The sequence below is a fragment of the Molossus molossus genome, unplaced genomic scaffold (genome assembly GCF_014108415.1).
Source record: "Molossus molossus isolate mMolMol1 unplaced genomic scaffold, mMolMol1.p scaffold_m16_p_12, whole genome shotgun sequence".
NCBI lineage: Eukaryota > Metazoa > Chordata > Mammalia > Chiroptera > Molossidae > Molossus > Molossus molossus.
The window spans coordinates 1,695,738-1,713,346 of NW_023425347.1; the positions used below are offsets into that span (position 1 = coordinate 1,695,738).

The 17,609-nt window shown below is 60.0% G+C and overlaps 1 protein-coding gene across 1 annotated transcript; it reads left to right on the plus strand.

Annotated features, from left to right (window-relative positions):
- Positions 1–759: 759 nt before the first annotated feature.
- On the plus strand, positions 760–16,225 carry THNSL2 (threonine synthase like 2). The gene is made up of 9 exons (XM_036257296.1): positions 760–811; positions 3,509–3,743; positions 5,626–5,820; positions 6,438–6,590; positions 10,324–10,554; positions 11,015–11,163; positions 11,251–11,376; positions 13,745–13,896; positions 14,629–16,225. Exons 2-9 carry the CDS (start codon positions 3,521–3,523, stop codon positions 14,837–14,839), a joined length of 1,440 nt encoding a protein of 479 aa, XP_036113189.1. The 5' UTR covers positions 760–811; positions 3,509–3,520; the 3' UTR covers positions 14,840–16,225.
- Positions 16,226–17,609: the final 1,384 nt, after the last annotated feature.

The window sequence follows — 17,609 nt, forward strand, 5'->3', positions numbered from 1 at the left end:
AGTGGTGGGTGCCTGTGCTTTGCCGGGTTTGGGAAAAAAGAAAATTACTCTCACATTGCAGAGACATGTCACCGTAGATGCAAAAGGACAATAGACAGGCTCAGTTAAGGTAAAGATTGATGTTTGTCAGAGAAGATGCTGACCTAGGACATGACTACCGGCCATAACTGTTTCTAGTTCAAACGTTTTTAATTTTAAACCCTCCTTTGTGGTTACTGCAGGCCTGAGTCTGCAAGGCCCCTCGAAGGCCTCCCCTGAGCCGGTCAGGGTAGCATGTGGCCGCCTTTGTCCACGTTTCCTAGGAAACACTCTGGCTGAAGCCCCGTCTGTCCCCTGCGTCCTGGGCCCTGACTACCAGCCCCACTGTGACAAACGAGGAGTTTGTCCCGCCTCTGACTTTGCAGGTGCGAGGATGAACCCAAAGACAAGGTCCTTTCTCTTCCCCACCTCGCCCTCCGTTCTCTAAGCCAGAGAACCAGGGGGTGTGGGGCTTCGGGGCTGCAGTGAAGAGAGAGACACGGAATAGAGCACTAAGCAAAGTGCCTTGCAGAGGCCTGAGGGGTAAAGGATTGTACTCGCCTCATCGTCCCTCCGGCTCCCTCCTCTGTGCCCCGCCTTCCTCCTTCCCCTCCCCCTGCCCTGGCCCCGCCCTTACCCCCCACCCCACCCCGCCACCCCCTCCCTGCCCTTCTGCCCTTCTGGTCCTGCAACCGGAAGCCAAGCAGGAGCCGGGACCCGAGGCCGAGCGCAGAGCCCAGGCCCAGCGCAGGGCGCACCCGGAGCCGCCCCGCAGCCCGCAGCACCTGGACCGGTAACCGCGCGCGACCTGCAGGACAGACCGCGGTCCCACGGGGCGGGGTTGGGTCCCTGCTCCAGGGCGGCGGTGACCAGAGCACGCGCCCGCCGGCCGGCACCCCAGGGACTAGCTCCCCTGCGCCCAGGGCCCCTCCCGGTCCCCTCCCTGCGGATCGCGGTGGCCGGTCGGTCGGCGGTTCTGAGCCCCTGAACGAACTTGTTGAGGTCTCAACCCTTACGTAAGCGTGACGTGTCGCTCCCGCCCCTTTCTATGACGAATCTCTCCTTGGGGCCGCAATTTGTTGGAACCTGGGCGGTTTCGGGCTTTGCACCCTCTGCAGGGTTTCTGCGGGGTTACAGAGACGGGGCAGCCCTGCCCTGCGGACCTCAACCCTCCCCCTCCCCCCGGCCCAGGGCCTGGCCAGCCGAGGGCCGAGGACGGTGCGCGGAGCCCTGGAGGCAGAAGCACCCTGGGGCCTGTGGTCGGTAGGCCGCAGTGCGAGGGGTTCTGCTGGGGGCCAAGTCTCCGCCCTGCTCCACCCCGTCTAGAAAAATCTCCCACCTCTCAGAGCCCTCCCCGACGGCTCCCGGACCTGTCTGTCCTCTGGAGTCACGGGGTAAATGACAGTATCATATTTCAGAGGTCACAGTCCAGTCCCCGGATCGGGTGCTTGGAGCCTGCACACAACAGTGCAACAAAGTTGCTGGATTTATTCCTCAACTTCATCACCTCCTGTGGCAGCTCCTTCTACTCCTGGGCTTCTCTGCTTGGTTTATCTGACTCAGCCCAGGGATGCCTATTCTCCGTGTGGCCTGAGAGCTGCCCCCTGGGGTCACTGGACAGACAGGGGCAGTCTGTCCCAGGCGAAGGTGGCCCCCTGTGCGCTCCTCACACTGACATGTGCAGAGCCTGGGCATTTGTCCACATCCTTCAGAAAACAGAGCCTGGTGGCCAAGGTGTGATGTAGTCAGTCTGTCCCTACAGCCCTGCCTGTCCCCGCCCTTGCCCTCTGCCCCGGGGCAGCTTCTTTGGCAGTTCAATGGCCTCTTGTCCTGTGAAGTGGCCAGGCAGGATCTCTGTCTCGTTACACTCCAGGGTCTGGGCAGTTAGCATTGATTGTAACACCTGCCGCAGAGTTACAGAAAGCCCAGCCCTCCGTGGAGGTCCTGCTGGCCCAGGGCCTTCCCCGTTCTGTTTGTGAAACACGGGGCCCTCTTGCTCCCCTGCTGCAGCTGACTTCTGGAGTTCGTCTGCTTTCGTTTCTTTGACGTGCACCCCTGTACGTGTGCCCTAGTCTGCCTGAGACAGTTCGTGCTCATACCCATTGCCCTGGCTTAATTAATAGTATCCATTTTCACTTTCAAAAGAGTCACGATTGGATTATTAAATTTGTCTCTGTCTCTAAATTGGATGCATTTGTATTTGAAAACTGGGCCCTGCCGCTCAGCCGCCTCCTAGAAGAGCAGTTGAAAGTGCTGCCCTTCGTGCTTTTGGCCACGGCTAGCTGGCCCCGTGGACTGCGGTCTCTGACGGTGGGCGAGAGGGTCCCGGGCACCTCAGGCTCACTCTCGTCACACTGCCATGTCAGTTGGATTCCCAGGAGCCAGGTGCCATGTCAAGGGGGTTCCACACAGCAGCCCTCGGAGGACTCGCCCAGGACTTAGAGGTGTCAGACCGGCAACTAGAAAACCAGAGTCCTCCGGGCCCATGCTGGCTCCTACCTTTTCTTGTAGCTGGGACACTTCAAGTGGCTTTGCCCCCCCACAGGGCAGGGATTCCCTCTGGCCCTGGCACCTGGGAACCCAACTGATGCGGCATTGCGACCAACGTGAGGCCTGCGGTGCCCCTGGACTCCCCCCCGCTGCCCCGGTGAAGACCGTCCACAGGGCCAGCTGGTCAGCACCTGCAGCTGCTCTTCCAGGGTTAGGGTGAGGGGCAGGGCGCTGCTTTCAACCAGGACGACCAACTGCCCTAGTTCACCCCGTACTCGGGCGTTAACTGCGACATAGGACTTCCTGTTTGAAAATTAAGAACGTCCCAGGAAGCCTGGATGAGTCGGTCACCCTCTTCTTCACCCTGGTGGCACAGAGCCCACGCGAGGAGCCTGTCATTCAGAGATCTAACGTAGTCGACCAGGTTGATTCCAACACACCCCCGGAGTTGAGAACCTCTGGGTTCCAGGCAACATGGCTAAATAACCGCTGAAGGTGGTTAATTTGGAGAGAAGTGGGCACAAAATCTCTCAAAGGGGTGCGTGGCTAAGTGCAGTAGTCCTCGCTTATCAAAGGGGAAGTCACACGGCAGTTGCTCGTCTTGCTGTGATCTTTCCCGCCCACGGGCTCTTGCCCAAGGTGAGGCCCACCTGCCTTTCCCGGCCTGCTCTGCCCTCTCCGGGTAGTAAGTCATGGAGTGGCCTCATTTTGATGGGAGGGTTGGTGACGGGCTCGGTCCCGGGTGAAGCTGGCCTGGGACTGGGGCGCGCCCCCGAGTTCGGTTCTGGAACGCTTACCCCGAGTTCGGTTCTGGAACGCTTACCCCGAGTTCGGTTCTGGAACGCTTACCCCGAGTTCGGTTCTGGAACGCTTACCCCGAGTTCGGTTCCGGAACGCTTACCCCATGAGTGCTGGCCCAAGCGCTAGCAGAGCGGCTGCGGACACCCGCTGGGCCGGGGGTGCAGGGGAGACCTGGAGCCTCCGGACTGTTCCCCTGCAGGCCTCCGGGAGCATGTGGTACGTCAGCACCAGGGGGACGGCCCCACGCGTGGACTTTGAGGGGGCCCTCTTCGCGGGCTATGCGCCCAACGGGGGCCTCTTCATGCCCGAGGAGCTCCCACGGCTGGGCGAGGGGACCCTGCGGCAGTGGAGCGCGCTCTCCTACCCCGGCCTGGTGACCGAGCTGTGCACCCTCTTCATCGGCCCCGAGCTCATCCCCAGAGATGACTTAGAAGGTGAGCACCTCCCCCACTTCCACCCTCCCCCCGCCGGCCTAGCCCCGCAGAGCTGGAATCTGTCACTTCCCCCGGGAGATACTTAGCCACGGTTCCCACAGGGCAGTGTTCGGTCAGACTGGACTTCCAGAACCGGAAATGCCCAGCCCCCTGCCAGCCGGAATGAGCTGCAGAGAACTGTGGCCTTTATTCTATTGTTTCTAATCCTCACCCGTGGACATTTTTCCATTTTTGTTCAGATAGAGTGGGAGGGCGGGAGAGAAAGAGAGAGAGAGAGAAACATCAATGTGAGAGAGACACACTGAGTGGCTGCCTCCCGCAGGACCCCAGCCAGGGCCGGACGAATCCCAGCGGAGGTACGTGCCCTTGACCGACATCGAACCCGTGACTCATTGGTCCATGGGCGACGCACTAACCGCTGAGCCAAACCGGCCAGGAGTCCACTGATTTCTTTTTAGACAGAGTGGGAAGGGGGAGCAGGAGAGAAGGAGAGAGAGAGAGAAACGTTGATGTGAGACAGAAACATGGTTGCCTTCCGCAGGAGCCCTGTCGGGCTGGGGATCAAACCTGCAACCTGGTATGTGCCCTTGACTGGGAATCAAACCCGTGACCTTCCAGTGCGTGGGGCTGGTGCTCTAACCACTGAGCAACGGAGGCCAGGGCTTCTTTAGTTTATTTTTAAAGCACTTTTTTCAAGACTAGCAGCTTGAATGTTGGGCTTTTCCTTTCTTGCATATAAGGCCCACAGACCCTCAGACTGCTGTATTATTACCTCGAATGGTAACCCAGGAGGGGCTCTGAGGGTGTCCCGGACCTGCTGGTCGCACACCGTAATGTGCTGTGGATTCCCCCAGGGACCTCGTTTAGATGAACATTCTGGGCCTGGAGGGCTGGGTGAGCCTGGGAACCCTGCACTGCTATCAAGTGTCCACATGATGGCGGTGTTGCTGCTCTGGCCCAGGTTTATGACATCCACACCTAGTGCTGAGAGTTTGGGGCTGGGAGGGGAAGAGGGCCACTCAGAAGGCGGTCTGACCAGCACTGAGGGCATTGCCTGGACACTTATCAGCGTTCCCAGGTTCTCTCAGACCTGCCGAACCACGGTCTGCATTTTTTTTTTTAAATCCTCACCCAAGGACATTTTTTTATTTTTTGTTCAGGTAGAGTGGGAGGGAGAGAGAGGAAGAGAGAGAGAGAGAGACATCGACGTGAAAGGGACGCATCGAGTGGCTGCCACCCACACGACCAACCAGGGCCGGGGACAAACTGCAACCGAGGTACATGCCCTTAGCGGGAACTGAACCCGGGTCTCTCAGGACCAGAGGCAGACGCTCTAACCGCTGAGCCAAACCAGCCAGGGCCAGGGTCTGCATTTTAAGGTCCCAGGTGGTCGGTTTACCAGGTACAGTCTGAGAGGTACTGTGTGGACTGCCTGCCTCAGGTGGGGTTGTACATACAGCCTCCCAGAGTTCTGGCTCACAGGTGTCAGAGTTGGTGACGCAGCAAACACACGGCAGCCTGTCTTTAGGCAGAAACACGACAAGAGATGAGACATCGACTTGTTTGTCATGTAACTTAACTGAATGCTCTGTTGGAATAGAATACATCTCACAGAAACCCAGATGATGACGATGTTTATAATTTAACAACGAAAGTCATGCAGTCTCTGCTCTCTGGGGGGCGCTGTGAGGACCCTGTCAAGAGTTTGGCTGTCTTTCCGGACTTCCCCTAGGATTATACAGTTGTATTCATGGATGGTATCATTTAGGATAAAAATTCTCTTTTTATCTTGTAGCAGAGATAACAACTTCAGATTCATAAGTGTAGAGAGACAGGCAGCTGGAGGGAAGACGTAATAGTGCCCGTGGCCCTGTGCCCACAGGTCTGGTCCAGCGGGCCTTCAGCAGGTTCCGCCACCGCGACGTGGTGCCTTTGTCCCGGCTGAGGAACGGGCTGAACGTGCTGGAGCTGTGGCACGGGGTCACCTACGCCTTCAAGGACCTGTCCCTGTGCTGCACCGCACAGTTCCTGCAGTACTTCCTGGAGAAGAGGGGGACGCATGTCACCGTGGTCGTAGGTGCGCGTCCTGGGAGTGCGCATGAGCCCCCGAGGGCCCCTGCCGGCCGCCCGCCCCATGCCCCATGCCCCATGCCCCATGCCCCGGAGTGAGCCTTTCCTGTGTCACCGTCCCCTGACCTAATGGTGGAGGCTATGGAGCCCTCTCCAAATAAGATTTTTTTTTCTCTATTAGTTTTGTTTTTTATTTTTAGAGACAGAGGAAGGGAGAGGGAGAGAGAGATAGAAACGTTGATGAGAGAAAACATCAACTGGCCGCCTCCTGCATACCCCTCACTGGGGATCGGGCCCACAGTCTGGGCATGTGCCCCGACCAGGAATTGATCCGGTGACCTCTTGGTGCAGGGTCGGTGCTCAACCACTGAGACACACTGGCCGGCCGAATAAGGTTTTTAAATACATAAACTATATAGGATGTTGTGGTTCCCAATTCACAGACCCCTGAATTCTATCCACGGATCTCTTGGTGGTCCCTGGACCCCAGGTTAAGTGGTAGGTTTCTTCCCTCCAAGTGTTTGATAGTAGATATCACCTCATTTGGCAACAGGGCTTAAGGGACCATTTTTTCCCTTTTTACATCCCTTGTTCTAAGGGGAGGACCTTTCTCTTCCGGTCCAGGAACTTCTGGGGACACAGGGAGCGCGGCCATCGAGAGCGTCCAGGGGACAGAGAGTGTGGACATCGTCGTTCTGCTGCCTCAGGGTCACTGCACGAAGATTCAGGAGCTGCAGATGACGACCGCGCAGGGGGAGAACGTCCGCGTGTTTGGAGGCGAGTGCTGGGAAGGGGCCGCCCGGGCGTGGCTGCACAGGGATGTGGGCTGGGACGGGGCCGCTGGGGCACCATGGCACAGGGATGTGGGCTGGGACGGGGCCGCCCGGGCACCATGGCACAGGGACGTGGGCTGGGACGGGGCCTCCCGGGCACCATGGCACAGGGACGTGGGCTGGGACGGGGCCGCCCGGGCCCCCTGGCACAGGGACGTGGGCTGGGACGGGGCCGCCCGGGCACCATGGCACAGGGACGTGGGCTGGGACGGGGCCGCCCGGGCACCATGGCACAGGGACGTGGGCTGGGACGGGGCCTCCCGGGCACCATGGCACAGGGACGTGGGCTGAGACGGGGCCGCCCGGGCACCATGGCACAGGGACGTGGGCTGGGACGGGGCCTCCCGGGCACCATGGCACAGGGACGTGGGCTGGGACGGGGCCGCCCGGGCACCATGGCACAGGGACGTGGGCTGGGACGGGGCCGCCCGGGCACCATGGCACAGGGACGTGGGCTGGGACGGGGCCGCCCGGGCACCATGGCACAGGGACGTGGGCTGGGACGGGGCCGCCCGGGCACCATGGCACAGGGACGTGGGCTGGGACGGGGCCTCCCGGGCACCATGGCACAGGGACGTGGGCTGGGACGGGGCCGCCCGGGCCCCATGGCACAGGGACGTGGGCTGGGACGGGGCCTCCCGGGCACCATGGCACAGGGACGTGGGCTGGGACGGGGCCGCCCGGGCACCATGGCACAGGGACGTGGGCTGGGACGGGGCCTCCCGGGCACCATGGCACAGGGACGTGGGCTGGGACGGGGCCGCCCGGGCACCATGGCACAGGGACGTGGGCTGGGACGGGGCCTCCGGGGCGTGGCTGCACAGGGACGTGGGCTGGGACGGGGCCGCCCGGGCACCATGGCACAGGGACGTGGGCTGGGGCAGAACCAGCTCTGACCTCTGGCCATCCTCCCCACTCTCCCTCCCGCCCTCGGACAGTCCTCTTTCGAGGTTGGTGATATGCCCTGGCTTAGCTCTGGGCAGGTTCTTGGCTACACAGTCTCATCAGCTACTGGAGGTGTCAGTACATAAGCCAGTGCTTACAGGCCAGCTGGAAGTGTGGGTTTAATGGCACACCCCAGAGAACACCCCTCCTGGCCGTCCAGCCGGCCAGTGCGCACAGCCAACGACCCAGAGCCACACCCAAGCCAGTGACAGGGTTTTCCTCCCCGCCCAGGCACTGAAATTCAGAGGGCAAAAACATGTTAAATACTATTTTAAACGAGTGTGTCATTGCGGTCCCCAGCTCGTGCCCCCTGTGCAGCATGGGGTGCCTGCCCCGCGCCTGGCTAGCGGGTCTGAGCGGTCAGAGCAGGCGGCTGCTCGGCACACTCGCCACGGGAGGCTCCGCTCCTGAGCACGCCACCAACTACACGTGGAGAAAGGCCAGTCATCTCCCTGAGTGTCAGGCCCTCTGTTCCCACTGGATTTCACCTCTGTGGAGATGGGGTGGAGAAAGGGGGTGAGCTTGTATTTCCATGTCTCGTACCCCACAAGACTGCGGGTCTCCCCACAACGGGGTCTTGGTGAGGCTGTATGTGCCGTGGCCCTGGGCAGGCTGTCCAGGCGCCCTGGCCTAGTCTGTCCCTTGGCTGGCAGGAGGTCCAATGTGGCAGACGGTGTCCTTCTCCAGCTGGCCTGACCTCCTTACATCCCATGAAGGATGTTTTGATAAAACTCCAAGTTTTAAGAAGCAAAAGAGCAGCGGAAACCAACCGTGCCCACTGGAGTAGTGTGACTGTCCTTTGTCTGTTTGCCCAAGAGCAAGTGCACACCCCTCCACCCCAGGGCAGGCTCCCCTAGCAAGTGCACACACCTCCACGCCGGGGCGGGCTCCCCCAGCAAGTGCACACCCCTCCACCCCAGGGCGGGCTCCCCTAGCAAGTGCACACCCCTCCACCCCAGGGCGGGCTCCCCTAGCAAGTGCACACCCCTCCACGCTGGGGCGGGCTCCGCGAACGCAGGTGCACACCCCTCCACCCCAGGGCGGGCTCCCCTAGCAAGTGCACACCCCTCCACGCCGGGGCGGGCCCCGCGAACGCAGGTGCTGGCCACGCCTCACACGTTTGGCTCCGCGATCACCCATGTTTGGCTGCACTTGCACGCCGTCATGGCGAGATCACAATGCACAAGGTCCAGGTTCCCCAGGGCCCCTGTGGTCCCCCGAGCGCCACAGCTGCGCGCTGCAGAACTAGGACCCTCTCTTCCTACAGTCCAAGCAAGAGCAGCTCTCGCAGCTCTGTCCCCCCCCACCTTCATGCTCCGTTGGAAGGCCCTCCCTGAGGGGGGCCTGGCAGCCTGACTCCCGACCGCGACGGGGGGGTAGTGCCCTCTGTAGCTAGCGGCAGAGCCGGGGTGGCGATGAGCCGTGTGTCAGAACCGCGTTCCCACGGGAGCCAGGGGGCCTTTCTGTTCTGTGCATCTTTGGAGCTTTAAACGAGTAAGACAGCAGACTTCAAATTGGTTTTTGTTTCTAGACATCACCATTCAAGGTCTTCCTTTCCTTTCTGGAATCTTCTGGTTTGGTCTCCAGGAAGATGTGTGTTGGTTCAGGAACGGGGACTATGAGTTTCTCTTAGACGGTGAGCTCAGGCAGGAGGCTGGTCACCCGGATCGCTATGTGCGGGACCCTGCGGGGAGCCAGCAGCTCCGTGTCCCACCGGAGGCGGTCCTCAGAGCTGGTCCTCAAGCAGAGTGACCGGCAGGCGCAGGGTTGTCTGGAGTGGTGTTGGCTGGAAGCGACAGGAAATCCAGCTCCGGCAGCTTGAACGAGGTGTTCCAGGTTCCATAACTGGAAGTCCAGGGTCGGGGTCTCCCGATGGGCTGATTCGGTGACTCGGCAGTACCTTCAGGGACCCAGGTCTTTGCGTCCTCTGTTCCGCTTCCCCAGCCCTGAGGCCCATTCCGGAGGCCTTCCGGTCTCTATGCCTGTGGTGCTCTGACAAGCAGAGAACCCCAGCAGGCATTCCGATGTGCCCGCCTCGTCCCAGACCGCCCTGCTGTCGCCCGGGGATGGGCACACAGGGCGATGACCTCAGCGCACGCTGTGGCACTTCTCCCAGAGTCCTTCAGGTTAGGATCCGAAGGAGAAATGGACCCAGTTTCAGGTGCGAGATCAATATTGGCTTAGTTGCTGACTGAGTTGGGTTGGAGAATTCAACTTGGAGTAGTAGCCAATTCACTCATAAACTCCCCCAGTAACGCATCCCTAAATTAAACTTGACATACTCAGCTCGGGGAGAAGTCCTCGTGGCTTACCTGCCGGTGGGAGCAGAGAGCAGAACACCCACCCAGGACCTACATGAGGGACAGTGACTCTCCCGACTCTCGGACGGTCAGCCTGTCCCTCACTGCCCATAAACCGGTCCTTCCTCCCAGCGAGTGGGGGGCTGGCGCGGGACCCCCATTGGGATTCTCTCCCGTGTCCTAGCAGGTTGTTATTTTATGTCTTAGTCATATAATGGTGGAAACATCGGAAATGTGGCCGCAGGAACACGACAGACATAGTTTCTATTCTCTTGGAGCTTAATGCCGAGTGTAGAAAGGCAGGCCGAGCACGTCCGAGGAGAGAAACCAGGCCGAGCCAAGGTGCCGGCTGGACAGGCTGCCGGGGGGCCCGGTGGGCAGTGATGGCTGCCGGGGTTCGCGCCCTGATAGCCGCCCTCCCTCGCCCGACAGTGGAGGGGAACAGTGACGAGCTGGACCAGCCGATCAAGGCCCTGTTTGCCGATGAGGCTTTCGTCCGCAAGCACAACCTGATGAGTCTGAACTCCATCAACTGGGCGCGTGTCCTGGTCCAGATGGCACACCACTTCTTCGCTTACTTCCGGTGTGCGCCGTCCCTGGATGGGCCCCTGCTGCCCCCCGTGGAGGTGGTCGTGCCCACCGGGGCCGCTGGCAACCTGGCAGGTAAGGAGACCCGGGCGGGGGGGGGGGGGCTTTCCAGAAAAACAGCCGTGGTCCCCGACCTTTCAGTGCCGTTTGCCTGCAGGTGATGGGAACTGTGCAGAAGACCCTGAAACCTGCCCCAGCGCCCCAGGGGTGCGTTGGCCCCCTGCCGTGGGAAGGGTGATGGGTTAGCCCTGACACCCTCTGGCCACCTGGCTGATGCTCCATGTATTTTTATTGCTGGGTTGTACAAGCTTTTCTATAGTCTGGATATACATTTCTTATCCAGATGTATGGCTTGCAAACAGTTTTTCCCATTTTGTGGGTTGCCTTTCAGTTTCTTGATAGTGTCCTATGAAGCACAAAAAATTCAAAAATCACAAAAGTTTCTGAATTTCGATGAGATCCAGTTAGTTTTTTCTCTTGTCGCCTGTGCTCTCAGTGTCTAGCCTGAGAAGCCGCTGTTCTCTCTTGTCCTCAGCGGGGTGCATAGCTCAGAAGATGGGCCTGCCCATCCGCCTGGTGGCGGCGGTGAACCGCAATGACGTCATCCACAGGGCCGTCCAGCGAGGGGACTTCTCTCTGTCTGAGACCGTCCACCCCACCTTGGCGTCAGCCATGGACATTCAGGTGGGAGCTGCGGGAGGTGCGCGGTGGGTGTGGGGTGGGGGCAGACGGCTGAGGTCAGAGTGCCCCTCCCCGGCGCCCGGCTTACAGGTGCCCTACAACATGGAGAGGATTTTCTGGCTGCTGTCCGGCTCCGACAGCCAGATGACAAGAGCCCTCATGGAGCAGTTCGAAAGGACCGGGGGTGTGAGTCTCCCCAAGGAGCTGCAAAGCAAGGTCAGTCACTGCCCACAAGCCCCAGAGAAAGGGAAGGTGCAGCCCCGAGACACAGCCAGACTTGGGGTGTAAACATGTGTTCAAGGGATGGAGACACCTGCTGTTTGAGCACCTGCTCTGAGCCTGGAACTTTTTAAAGATACTTTTTAATATGTTTTTATTGATTTTTTTTTTTTCTTTTTTAGAGAGAAGACAGGAGAGAGAGAGAAACATCGATTGGCTGCCTCCTGCACGCCCCCTACTGGGGATCCAGCCTGCAACCCGGTCATGTGCCCTGGCCTGGAATTGAACTGGGACCTCTGTCCATGGGATGATGCTCAGTCCACTGAGCCACACTGGCCGGGCTGAGCCTGGAACTTTTGCAGCTGGTTTATACTGACAGGTTTATTGAATGAGGGGAGGCAGTAGAGAGTACAGGCTTAGAGTCAGAAAGGGCTCAGCTCGAAGCCAACACGAGGCCTGGGACCATTTCTTAAACTCAGTGCCTTGATTTTCTCATCTGTACAATGGGAGTAATAAGAATGCCTGTGTCATATCCTTGTTGAAGAGTTAAGTCAAATAATTCTCATGAAGGACTTTGAATGCTACCAGGCAATAGAGGGCTTGACAGAGTAACTATTATTATTTTAGATTTTTTTGTTATTGATTTCCAGTAATAGCAACGACTGGAAGTCACTTCGTCCATCCAGTGTGCTGAGACCATTGTCCTGTTAGCTCTTGTTTGTTGGAAGGGGGTGACCTTCTATAGGATCTCAGTGGGAGGGACTGCTTTCATTGCAACGCCGCCCGGTGACGGTCACGTGTTTATGTAAAGAAAATAGGATTTGATATGTTGAAGTTGCATTGAATTTTCTCCACCACGCTCCTGCCCAGTGGTCGTCCGGACTCTGTCTGCCTCAGGGCCCAGGACCGCACAGCTCACAGCTAACCGTTCCGCGGGTCTTTCTGTCGAGGTAGACGCTGCCCCTCCTGGCTTGCACACGGTGGGCAGTCTGGTTCCCACATTCAACAGGGTCTTTGTTTGCCACAAAGCCTTCCCGGTTCCTGTCGCTGTGTTTACATGACATACGTTTGGTCAGTGTCCATCCTGAAGGTTGGTCCCAGAACCAGATACAGGTCTCTGGGCGTAGCCAGCACACAGCAGAGTGGAGTTCCGTCTCCTCGGGAAACTGGGCTGCTTTCGATGTCACCTGTCTCAGTCAGTCTGTGCTGCTGCTGCAAAGTACCCCCAACGGGGTGGCTTCTAAACCCAGCGGATTCCTGTCTGACCACAGCTGGAGTCTGAGGTCGGTGCCGGCAGGGGCGGCTCTGCAGGTAGCACAGGGCACCTTCTTGAATCCTCACACAGGAGAGATGTGGTCAGTTCTCCGGCCTCCTCTTGTAGAGACACTAATCCCATCACGAGGGCTCCGCACTCGTGACCTGAATCCCTCCCACGGGCCCACCTCCGAGCACCCTCACACTGGGACTTTCCACGTCTGAAATCGGGAGACACACAGTCAGGCCATGACACAAGCACAGGCCAGCTCACTGGGCCATGGCTTGTTCTGACCCACCTCTTCCTCCTCGGGCGAATGAGGGCTCCAGGAACACACGTGTCCCCCGTTTGCCCCCTCCCTGTGCACACAGAAGACCCTGCGTGTGCCATGATGGCACTCATGCATCGTTCGTGCGTTCCTTCTGTGCACCCTCCGAGCCAGGGTTGTGCTGGGTGCTGGAGGTCGCGACATAAGTCATCGTGAGCCCTGCAGGGCCCGGCGGCTACACCAGCAGCATGTAACAAACACCCTCTGGTCTGTGTGACCATTGAGTGGATGCAGGGGTTTGGCACATCGTAGGCACACAGTGAACATTCAGAGAGATCCCAGAAGCTGTCTACCCCGGAGGGACCAAGAAGGGAGTGTCTCTGTCTGCAGACAGTGGGAGGTGTCCTGGGGGCTGCTGCATGAGCTGGGTGGGCACGCCGGGGGCTGGGTGGGCAGGACGGGAGCTGGGTGGGCACGCCGGGGGCTGGTTGGGACGCCGGGGGCCGCGTGGGCACGCCGGGGGCGGCGCCCCTGCCCAGGAAGAGGTGCACCGTGACACGGCACTGGGAATGTTTGGGTGCCCTCAGCCTTCTGTGTCTTTGAGGTTGTTGAACCAGACTCTATATTTGCTGATTCATGAGCCAAATCCTGACTGAATTTATTGACCTGAAAGTCATTTCCCGAGTGGGTCCATTTACACCTGCAAATGTGGGAGGGGTTCCCTCCGAGCTGACCCGAAGCCATTCCGTCGGAATCGGTCTTGTGTTATCAGTGGGCTTCGGGTCAACTTTCTCCCTGCTGCCCCCACCCTGATCGGCACCGCTCTGGCCCCGCGCCCACAGCTTTCAGCGGCAATGACGTCGGAGTCCGTGGGGGACGCGGCCATCACCCAGACCATGGCCCGCTGCTGGGAAGAGAACCGGTACCTGCTGTGCCCTCACTCGGCCGTGGCCGTGAGCTACCACTACCAGCAGATGCACAGGGAGGCGTCCAGGTACGGCGTGAGCCCCTGGGCCCTGGGGGCACCCTTTGGCTTTCGGGGGCCCTCTTCTCCAAGCAGGGAGACAGGAATGTGATCCCATGGCTGTAATGAGCCTGGTGGGTGCTCTGTAGAACTGCACCCCAAAAACCCTGGTCCCAGTAGAGAGTGTATGATAGGTACCCGTGATGGCCCACGTGGGAGGTGGTGGTGGAGCTGGGCCACCAACAGGAAGCAGCAACGTGCTCGGCCATCTTCATACACCTGTCTCTCTCCTCCTCCTTCCTCGTATGCCTGTCTCTCTCCTCCTCCGTCCTCATGCGCCTGTCTCTCTCCTCCTCCTCCATCCTCGTACGCCTGTCTCTCTCCTCCTCCGTCCTCATGCGCCTCTCTCCTCCTCCGTCCTCATGCGTCCTCATGCGCCTGTCTCTCTCCTCCTCCGTCCTCATGCGCCTGTCTCTCTCCTCCTCCTCCATCCTCGTGCGCCTGTCTCTCTCCTCCTCCGCCGTCCTCGTACGCCTGTCTCTCTCCTCCTCCTCCATCCTCATGCGCCTGTCTCCTCCTCCGTCCTCTGCGCCTGTCTCTCTCCTCCTCCGTCCTCGTGCGCCTGCCTCTCTCCTCCTCCGTGCTCGTACACCTGTCTCTCTACTTCTCCATGCCTCATGCTGCCCCGAACCTTCCCTGTTCCTGCTTCTCCCCCTCCCCTTCTCCTGCTGTACCTGTGCCTCCACCTGCTGCACCCCGCAGCCCTGCCCGGTGCTGCCTGGCCCCCGCCTCTGCAGCCAAGTTCCCAGAAGCTGTCCTGGCTGCCGGGCTGACCCCAGAACCGCCCGAGGACATCTTGGCCCTGGAGAGGAAGGAGACACGCTGTACCCCGATGCGGAAGAGTGACGACTGGGTGCAGATGCTTCGGAGCACAATCGAGGACATGGGCCGGCGGAGGGGCGTCACCTCCTGAATGCCCCACAGTAGCCAGGCTGCAGTTGGCTTCCTCTGGGCTCCAGACCCTGGGTGGGGGACCTCTGAGCTCCTTGAGCACCTTCGCCTTGGTGAGAGCTGATGTAAGCTGCTCAGGAGGTGCTCAGTGGGTCTGGTGGGGTGGGGCCTCAGCACCACGGCAGGGTGAGCATGGCCGGGCGGTGCAGCCCACTCCTGGACAGCGCAGGGGCATCACTGCTACGCGGGAGTCTCAGGGCCTGAAATGAGGAGCCCTGGGCACAGAGTTGGCCCTGGCTCCAGGGTCTAGGACCCCAGACTTGAGCAGGTGGGGGCTGCGCACTCGGTCAGCACAGGCCTGGGGCTCCCGGAGTCTGCGCCTGTGTATCCAGAGGTGCTGGCCTGCTGGTCAGAGGCTTCGCCCTGATGGACGTCGGAGTCCCTAGGACGCACGTGCGGTGTGATGGCGCCGGAGCGTGGCCTGGGCAGAGGACGGGCCGATGGCGGTGCCGGTGCGCTGCCTCCCAGCGGCGGCGCTGAGGGCAGGAGCGCGCAGTGCGCGGGCGGCGGTGGGCAGCGTCGGGTCGTGGGGTCGCCAGGTGCAGGCCCGGAGGGACGGTGCTCGTCAAGGTGCAGACTGAGCCCGAGCGCCCTGCTGTTCGCGTCTTTCTTCACCTGCTTCATTAAGCCAGAGCGGGTGTCCTAACAGCAAGAGACAGTGACTCCCTCACTGACGCCTCCGTGGGGACCGTCGTCATCACAGTGCCCCAAGAAATCAAGTCATTCTTCTCTGAAAACGTGACATGCCCCCACGCCTCCCAGCCTGCACTGGGCGCCACAGAGCGGCCCGGCCCTCAGGCTCTGTCCTGGGCTGGGCTGCGGGGACCCTGTTCCACCACCAGGACTTTGTTCACGAAGGTTCCTTGCGCCGCGTCGGCGTCTGGCTCCCGGGCATCCCTGGCCCCCTGGCCATGGCCCGCCCTTCAGGGCCCTTTGGCGCCGCCCGCCACGCGGACAGTGAGCACGTGAACTGTGAACAGTATACATTTTATTTAATTTACATTTAAATTTCGGAACTATTACTTCAGTGAGTTACCGGAACACGAGTGTGCGCGGTGGGGAGCGCGGCGCGCGCACCTGCCTCCCCAGCGGTAACTTGCACGAAGCGAGATGCAGACCTGCGTTCCCGGCCGCATAGCCGGGCCCTGAACGGACAGCGAGACGCGCCGCAGCTGTAAAATACATGCTGAACTTCAAGAAACTAAACCATCTCATCAATAATTTTCATTGATTACATGTTCGGGAACTTATTTTGGAGTTTCGGGGCAATAAAGTAGATGATCCGATCACCGTCGTCGGCTTCGTTTTCAAGGACAGTTAAAGCTGTGCGTGTGGCTCACGCGGTGTTTCCGGGGGACAGCGCTGCAGCCTGGGCTCCGTGTGCCCCCGAACGCTGCGGTAGCTGTGGGCTCGGTTGTGTCGCCAGATCCAAGGCCTGTGTGGATTGAGGGCTATTTGACACAGACACTAATACGTGAATCAGCACCAGCCTCCTCGCTCCCGGACGCTGGGAACCCTCTGGGAGGCGGGGAGGCGGCACCCGGCGCAGGGAGGTTTGGGGCCACTAGAGGCCGCTGTTGCTGCGACGCAGGGTCTCCGAAAACACCCAGTGGCTGTGTGGCCTCTACAGCCCCTTCCTCTGCCCGAGGTCTAAGGCAGTTGGTCGCCCTGGCTGCATGCCATCCCCACACCCGAACATGCCAGCCCCGCATCCCATGGTGCCCGGGATGGAAGGGACAGTCCAGAGGCCACCCTCTTACTGGGCAACATGGCATCCAGTACAAGGACCTGCACACACAGGAGGTCAGAGGAGCTGAGAGACCCTGCCAGGGCGGCACCATGAGGGCGCAGAGAGGCTGGGGCTTCAACCCCACGGTGCAGTTTCCATGACCACGTCATGGGCATCTGGCCACGCTCACTGCGGTCTGCCACTCGGCCTTACCCCGGCCGCGGCCCTTCTGTGGATACACCGGGGGAGGCCCTCGGCTGCTGTAGCCCTGCCTTCTGGGCCCCTGTGACCGGCCGGGCCCCAGGCCACTGTGGCTCCTGCTCCATGTTTCCAAGGGCCTGGGAGGACACTGTGGGGTCACGGGGGTCACAGAATCCTCTGCATGGTTCAGAGGCAGAGTAGCTCTGAGAGGCCACCGCACCCGTGACAGGGGCCCAGCACAGAGCCATTGGACACAGCACAAATGGACATGAAGCATGAACGCTGGGTGTTCTGGCCGCGGGGCCCTGGGGCTAGGGCAGGAGGGAGAAGGCGGGAGCAGCGCCCAGCGCTGCAAACACACACGAGGCGCACACCCCACTAGCGGGAGAAGGAAGAGGCCTGGTACCCCACGAGGCCAGCCGGGTGGCAGTCCCCCTGGGCCACTCACTCGCCTGTGGTGCTACTGCAGCCGTCTGGCTCTGCGAGCCTCAGTTTCCCCCCTGCTAATGACGCGCCCACCTGCTGGCTTGTTTTCAGGATCCGACGAGACACAGTCGGCCCTGGTTTATCGCGGTGAATCAGTTCCAGACTCTACCGCGATCAGTGAATTTCCGCGAAGTAGGATTCTTTCTTTATGCACAGTCGTCCCTCCCACTTCGCGCTTCCATGTTCGCGGCGTCACTCTATCGCGGCTTTTTCAAATACTATACTATATACTATACTATACTACACTATACCATATACTATGTTATACTATACTATACACTATACTATACTATTCTATACACTATACTATTCTATT